This window comes from Procambarus clarkii, chromosome 36 (genome assembly GCF_040958095.1).
Source record: "Procambarus clarkii isolate CNS0578487 chromosome 36, FALCON_Pclarkii_2.0, whole genome shotgun sequence".
Lineage (NCBI taxonomy): Eukaryota > Metazoa > Arthropoda > Malacostraca > Decapoda > Cambaridae > Procambarus > Procambarus clarkii.
In genome coordinates, this window is record NC_091185.1 from 26,849,453 (window position 1) to 26,856,952 (window position 7,500).

The 7,500-nt window shown below is 37.5% G+C and overlaps 1 protein-coding gene across 1 annotated transcript in view; it reads right to left on the minus strand.

Annotated features, from left to right (window-relative positions):
- The window catches only part of LOC123756241 (uncharacterized), a 579,026-nt gene that overhangs the window by 2,086 nt on the left and 569,440 nt on the right, over nt 1–7,500 (minus strand). The window contains exon 11 of the mRNA XM_069336707.1: nt 3,483–3,642. Within this exon, the coding sequence (XP_069192808.1) occupies nt 3,483–3,642 (160 nt within the window). The remainder of the gene's footprint in view (nt 1–3,482; nt 3,643–7,500) is intronic.

A 7,500-nucleotide genomic window follows, 5' to 3' on the forward strand; every position in this document is an offset into this window, starting at 1 on the left:
AAGACAGCTAATGTAGTCCCAATATACACAAAAATGTGACAGGCAAGGGGCACTGAATTAATTAGGCCAGTTTTCCTAACTTTCATACCACGCAAGGTGATGAAGAAGATCGTGAGGAAAAACCTTGTAGAATATCTGGAGATATGGAGCTTTGTAACACACCACCAACATGGGCTCAGAGATGGTAGATCGGGCCTCACGGGTTTATTATAATTCTATAACCCGGCGACAAAAATTAGGCGAGAAAAAACGGGCGGGCAAACTGCATTTTCTTGGACAGTCTGAAAGCCTTTGACAAAGCACTCCATAAGAGACTGTTACAAAAGTTGGAGAAACAGGCCGGAATTTAATATAAGGTTCTCCAGTGGATAAGGAAGTATCTAAACTACAGGATAAAGCAAGTAACTGTCAGGAAGGAGACATCACAGTACATCAGACGTCCCACATGGCTCTGTACTTGGACCCATCCTGTTTCTGATATTTTTTTAACTATCATCCAATGTTTGTTGATGATGCAAAAATTATGAAAAGAATCAAGACAGATGAGTCAGAGTAGTTAACAAATGGAATACATTACGTAGTGATGTTGTGGAGGTAGACTCCATACACAGTTTCAAATGTAGATACGATTGAACACAACAGGCTCAGGAATCTGACCACCAGTTAATTGACAGTAGAGAGGCAGGTCCAAAGACCCAAAAATCAACGCCCCACAATCACAACTAGGTGAATACAACTAGGTGAGGTCTCTATTTTCTTACTTTGATTCAGTAACTCAATACGTGGAACAAGTTAGACACAGAAGTCGTTGAAACTAATTCGATCAAAGTTTTAAGATGTAAGTATGATAAAAGCATGATAAATGAATCAATGTATTAATCTAAGAACTTTCAAAACGCGGGACCAGGGGTCAGATTCACGAAAGCACTTACGCAAGCAGTTACGAACGTGTACATCTTTCCTCAATCTTTGACGGCTTTGGTTACATTTATTAAACAGTTTACAAGCATAAAAACTTCCCAATCAACTGTTGTTATTGTTATAAACAGCCTCCTGGTGCTTCGGAGTTCATTAACTGTTTAATAATTGTAAACAAAGCCGCCAAAGATTGAGGAAAAATGTTCAGATTCGTAAGTGCTTGCGTAAGTGCTTTCGTGAATCTGGCCCCAGGAGCCTAGCTCGACCTTGCACACTCCTCTCGGTACGAGCACACACACTAACATTAATTTCAATTCGACAGTTTTTTCCTGGTGTTTGGGCTTTAACCTACACCACAACCGATGAACATACGTAACGTTCCCTAACGTAATATACATGACGTTCCACAACGTAATATTCATAACGTTCCACAACGTAATATACATAACGTTCCACAACATAATATACATAACGTTCCACAACGTAATATTCATAACGTTTGACAACATAATATTCATAGCGTTCCACAACATAATATACATAACGTTCCACAACGTAATATTCATAACGTTCCACAACGTAATATACATAACGTTCTAGAACGTAATATACATAACGTTCTAGAACGTAATATACATAACGTTCTAGAACATAATATACATAACGTTCCACAACGTAATATACATAACGTTCTCCAACACTGATTGTTGGAGATTTGTTCTCCAAGAATCTATCAAAGGAGTTGATATTTTGTCTAGATATAATATAACTTTACTGGAGGTGTTGTGGTTACTGTTCTTGGTTCAGGATTGTACCATCGGTCCAGGTGTCGTCTTATAGCAGTGTTTATTTCTGTGTTGCTATATCCATTGTTCACCAACACCTGAGTTATTCTTCCAAACTCCCTACTCACGTTGCTCCATTCAGAGCAGTGGGTCGACGAACGTAAACGTTGAGAACACTGCCTTTGTATCTTTGGGGGCACTCACTCCTACCATTAAGGCATAATCCTATGTTTGTAGTTTTTTTTTGAGATATATACAAGAGTTTTTACATTCTTGTACAGCCACTAGTACGCGAAGCGTTTCGGGCAGGTCCCTGGAATGCGATCCCCGCCGCGACGAATCGTTGTTACAACCAAGTTTCCCATTTTACTGTTGAGTTAAACAGAGGCTACAATTAAAGATTTGCGCCCAGTAAATCTTCCCCGGTCAGGATACGAACCTAGGACAAAGCGCTCGCGGAACGCCAGGCGAGTGTCTTACCACTACGCCACGGAGACTGGCTTAGTATATACGCTGGTGCTTAGGGAGCACCAGCGTATATACGACTCTTGTTTATTCAAGTAATGCAAAGCAAAATTAAAACTTTGATATGATGGTTATCGAACTTAAGAAAACTTAGGTACGTTATTACCTAACGACATCGTTAAGTTAACTTTAAAGCTTAGGGTGGCTGAGGACCACACCACACATGCGGAAAGTGAAGGGAACGACGATGTTTTGGTCCGTCTTGGGTCATTATCAAGCCGGGTGATAACGGTCCAGGATGGACCGAAACGTCATCGTTTCTTCACTTTCCTAATGTGTGGTGTGGTCCTCAGCCCCGTTATTGTGACTCATCGTCTGTTTGGGGAAACTTTTCAAATTAGGTAATATCAATTTGCAGCTTGGTACTGCGGGATTGCAAATTAGTTGAGATCAAATTGCAACTTAAATAACACAACTTTACAGAATTTTGTAATATGACACTTCACCTTATGCAACACAGCCATACAAATTAGACAAGAAAACTCACATAATGAATAATTGCTCAAGAGCTTACGACAACCTAACAAGTAGGGCAAGTTAAAAAAGGTTAATTTATAACATCATTACAATAGAAGTAAAGCATTGAAGACGTCTTCATCTGCAAACATATTATCCTCTAACCACTTGGGCTGCAAGGTAGGGCGACAGTCTCGCTTCATGCAGGTCGGCGTTCAATCCCTGACCGTGCAAGAGGTTGGGCACCATTTCTTGCCCCACCTTCCCATCCCAAATCCTTATCCTGACCCCTTCCCAGTGCTATATAGTCATAATGACTTGGCGTTATCTCCTGATAGTTCTCCCCCCTTCTCTCTAACATACCTTAAAGCTTTATTTCAAAATTATGTATATTTCCCTCACTGTTAAGGTTGTCCATTGTTGACAAGAATTTTGTGGTTAACATAACACTTTTACTTAAATAAACATAAATATTATCTCTGAGGCCACCAACATGCATACGCAAATCCACCCGGTTGAAAAACGAACTTAATAACCATATCGTACCTTTTTACCGGTTAATCCCTTGTCTTATAAATAATCTTATATATATTATATATATCTTATAAATATTATAAGTTAAATACACATAATGTCTTAACATATGGGTGAGAGAAAATACCACACCACAAACATATGGAAATAAAATTGATGAGTCTCGGCTTGATTATCGGCCGAAAAGGCCTGAAACACCGTCAATATCATTTACATACGTGTGGGGTTTGGTGGCTCTACATAGGTAGTAGTGTTGGGCCTGACCTGAAATGTGCTTCTCCTGGACGTTGGCGACGGTGGCTGCAGGAAGCACTGTGGGGTCCGAACGGCCCTTGGCGTTGGCTGCGTATATCCTGATGGTCAGAGCCAGGCCCGAGGGCAGACCTCGCACAGTGAAGAACGGCGTCTTGCTGGTGACATTAGACTGCAGAGAGAGAGAGAGAGAGAGAGAGAGAGAGAGAGAGAGAGAGAGAGAGAGAGAGAGAGAGAGAGAGAGAAAGTGAGAGAGAGAGTTGGAGGGGAAACAAAAATGAAGATTAGTGACACTTGAAAGCGTATTATTATTTTGTTTATCTATTAATACTTTGAATAAATTAAATATTTCATATGTGCAATAAATGGAAGGACGTGATAGAGTGCTCGAGGAGAGGAAAGTTAGTTTTAAAATGGGAATGGATACATACCAAATGCAAGTATGTATAAACACTAGCCTTCTTAAATCAAATACATGAGACACACACACAAGCAAACAAACACAAATACTCACAAACGCACATACAAACACACACACACTTCTCAGGGGAATTGACAGGGTTATCTTGAGATGATTTCGGGTCTTTTTAGTGTCCCCGTGGCCCGGTCCTCGACCAGGCCTCCACCCCCAGGAAGCAGCCCGTGACAGCTGACTAACACCCAGGTACCTATTTTACTGCTAGGTAACAGGGGCATAGGGTGGAAGAAACTCTGCTCATTGTTTCTCGCCGGCGCCTGGGATCGAACCCAGGACTACAGGATCACAAATCCAGCGTGCTGTCCGCTCGGCCGACCGGCTCCCTGTACAAAGAAGGTGGACAAAGACAAACTCTTCAGCACTGGTGGAACACGAACCAGGGGACAGGTGGAAACTTAGTACCCAGATGAGCCACAGAGACATTAGAAAGAATTCTTTCAGTGTCCGAGTAGTTAATCAATGGAATGAACTAAGAAGTGATGTGGTGGAGGCTGACTCGATACACAGTTTCATATATAGGTATGATTGAGCCCAGTGGAAGCTGTACACCAGTTGATTAACAGTTGAGAGGCGGAACTAAAGAGCCAGAGCTCAACCCCCGCAAGCACAATTAGGTGAGTACACACACACACACACACAAATACACACACGCATATGATCAAGTCCAAATTTCTAAAATAATAATGTACACAAAAATATATACTCACAAACACATTAATGAATAAAATTGACATAAAAAATATCAAATGTGGAACTGTTTATTTCTGGATTACTGAAGCAAGAGGTCACTTCCCTCAGCAACTCAAAACCACTTAAATATTTAAAAACTGCAATTATATAGATAAAATGAGCAAATTGTGTAAAATCCCATGTAAAGTATTTTCACCGGTTATTTGTGTCCATAGTTCAGAAAAAAATAAACTAATAATTTTTTTCTGTCGTGTTAGACTCCGAATTCCACAATAAAAATGGTCAATAATTGCCTCTGCATAAGTGGGTTAAGTACCACACGGAAGTAGTCACAGAAATAAACAAAATTGTTGAACATTGAACATTTTGAACCTTTGAATTTATTTTTAATGTTTGTTGTGTAACAAAAATAATTTTTTGCTGTGCAAGTATTTCTTTAAACCAGAAATTAGTACAAGTTATATAGTCCAAGGCAAATTCTTAAGGAATTCAATAATTTGTGTTTGATTCGAATAAAGAAAATATATGAATGTTAGATGCTACGTTCTTAGTAATTTTCTCCAAATTAACAGTGTGATTTTAATGTTTTATTTGTAAATATAAGTCATTCATATAGATCAGGAACAATGTGAGTTTTATTTTGATCGTTATGGTTCACCGAGAACCATCAATGTTTGTTTTGTTGGCAGTGAAATTATTATGTTATATATTTCTAGTTTATTTGCAAACATAATTGATAATTTTGGTATATTTATTTTTATTCACAACATCCATGTAAAGGTGTTGCTTGTTGTGTTCCGATTTTCTTTATTAATACTTTCTTCAGTTCTTTATAATTTCATAAATTTCAATTGCTGTTTTCTTCAAATGTTTACAAAATAATTTTGAGTGTGCTTACTTATACTCTTCCTAAATTATTCCAGCGGGACGTTTACTGATGGCTTCCTCTCTATTAAGTCCAAGCTGACTATCGGCTTAAGCTGCTATCTTGCTATAGCATAATATTTCTTGCGTATTTTCATATGGTCTTTGATGGGGTGGGGGGGGCAAGGCGAAGGACAACGCCAATGCGGAGAGCGTTATGATTGAAGCGAGTTCCCAGGGCTGCATTGGCACAGCAAATAAAAAATCCCCGGCGTGGGGTGCTGTTACCACTAAGAGGCGGACTTTGTTTTCAGCATCAGCGTTGTCAATCATTGCTGTGACAGTCTTTTCAATCCCAGTGGGCCTGCTTGTGGTAGGGGTAGAGGGTGTGCAATGGTGTCCCTTGGCGTCCTATATACATATATATATATATATATATATATATATATATATATATATATATATATATATATATGTCGTACCTAGTAGCCAGAACGCACTTCTCAGCCTACTATGCAAGGCCCGATTTGCCTAATAAGCCAAGTTTTCCTGAATTAATATATTTTCTCTAATTTTTTTCTTATGAAATGATAAAGCTACCCATTTCATTATGTATGAGGTCAATTTTTTTTTATTGGAGTTAAAATTAACGTAGATATATGACCGAACCTAACCGACCCTACCTAACCTAACCTAACCTATCTTTATAGGTTAGGTTAGGTTAGGTAGCCGAAAACGTTAGGTTAGGTTAGGTTAGGTAGGTTAGGTAGTCGAAAAACAATTAATTCATGAAAACTTGGCTTATTAGGCAAATTGGGCCTTGCACATTAGGCTGAGAAGTTCATTCTGGCTATTAGGTACGACATATATATATATATATATATATATATATATATATATATATATATATATATATATATATATATGTCGTACCTAGTAGCCAGAACTCACTTTTCAGCCTACAATGCAAGGCCCGATTTGCCTAATAAGCCAAGTTTTCATGAATTAATATATTTTCTTTAATTTTTTTCTTATGAAATGATAAAGCAACCCATTTCATTATGTAGGAGGTCAAATTTTTTTTATTGCAGTTAAAATTAACGTAGATATATGACCGAACCTAACCAACCCTACCTAACCTAACCTAACCTATCTCTATAGGTTAGGTTAGGTTAGGTAGCCAAAAAAGTTAGGTTAGGTTAGGTTAGGTAGGTTAGGTAGTCGAAAAGCAATTAATTCATGAAAACTTGGCTTATTAGGCAAATCGGGCCTTGCATAGTAGGCTCAGAAGTGAGTTCTGGCTACTAGGTACGACATATATATATATATATATATATATATATATATATATATATATATATATATATATATATATATATGTCGTACCTAGTAGCCAGAACGCTCTTCTCAGCCTACTATTCAAGGCCCGATTTGCCTAATAAGCCAAGTTTTCATGAATTAATTGTTTTTCGACTACCTAACCTACCTAACCTAACCTAACCTAACTTTTTCTGCTACCTAACCTAACCTAACCTATAAAGATAGGTTAGGTTAGGTTAGGTAGGGTTGGTTAGGTTTGGTCATATATCTACGTTAATTTTAACTCCATTACAAAAAAATTGACCTCATACATAATGAAATGGGTAGCTTTATCATTTCATAAGAAAAAAAATAAAGAAAATATATTAATTCAGGAAAACTTGGCTTATTAGGCAAATTGGGCCTTGCATAGTAGGCCAAAAAGTGCGTTCTGGCTACTAGGTACGACATATATATATATATATATATATATATATATATATATATATATATATATATATATATATATATATATATATATATATACATATATATATATATATATATATATATATATATATATATATATGTCGTACCTAGTAGCCAGAACTCACTTCTCAGCCTACTATTCAAGGCCCGATTTGCCTAATAAGCCAAGTTTTCCTGAATTAATATATTTACTATAATTTTTTTCTTATG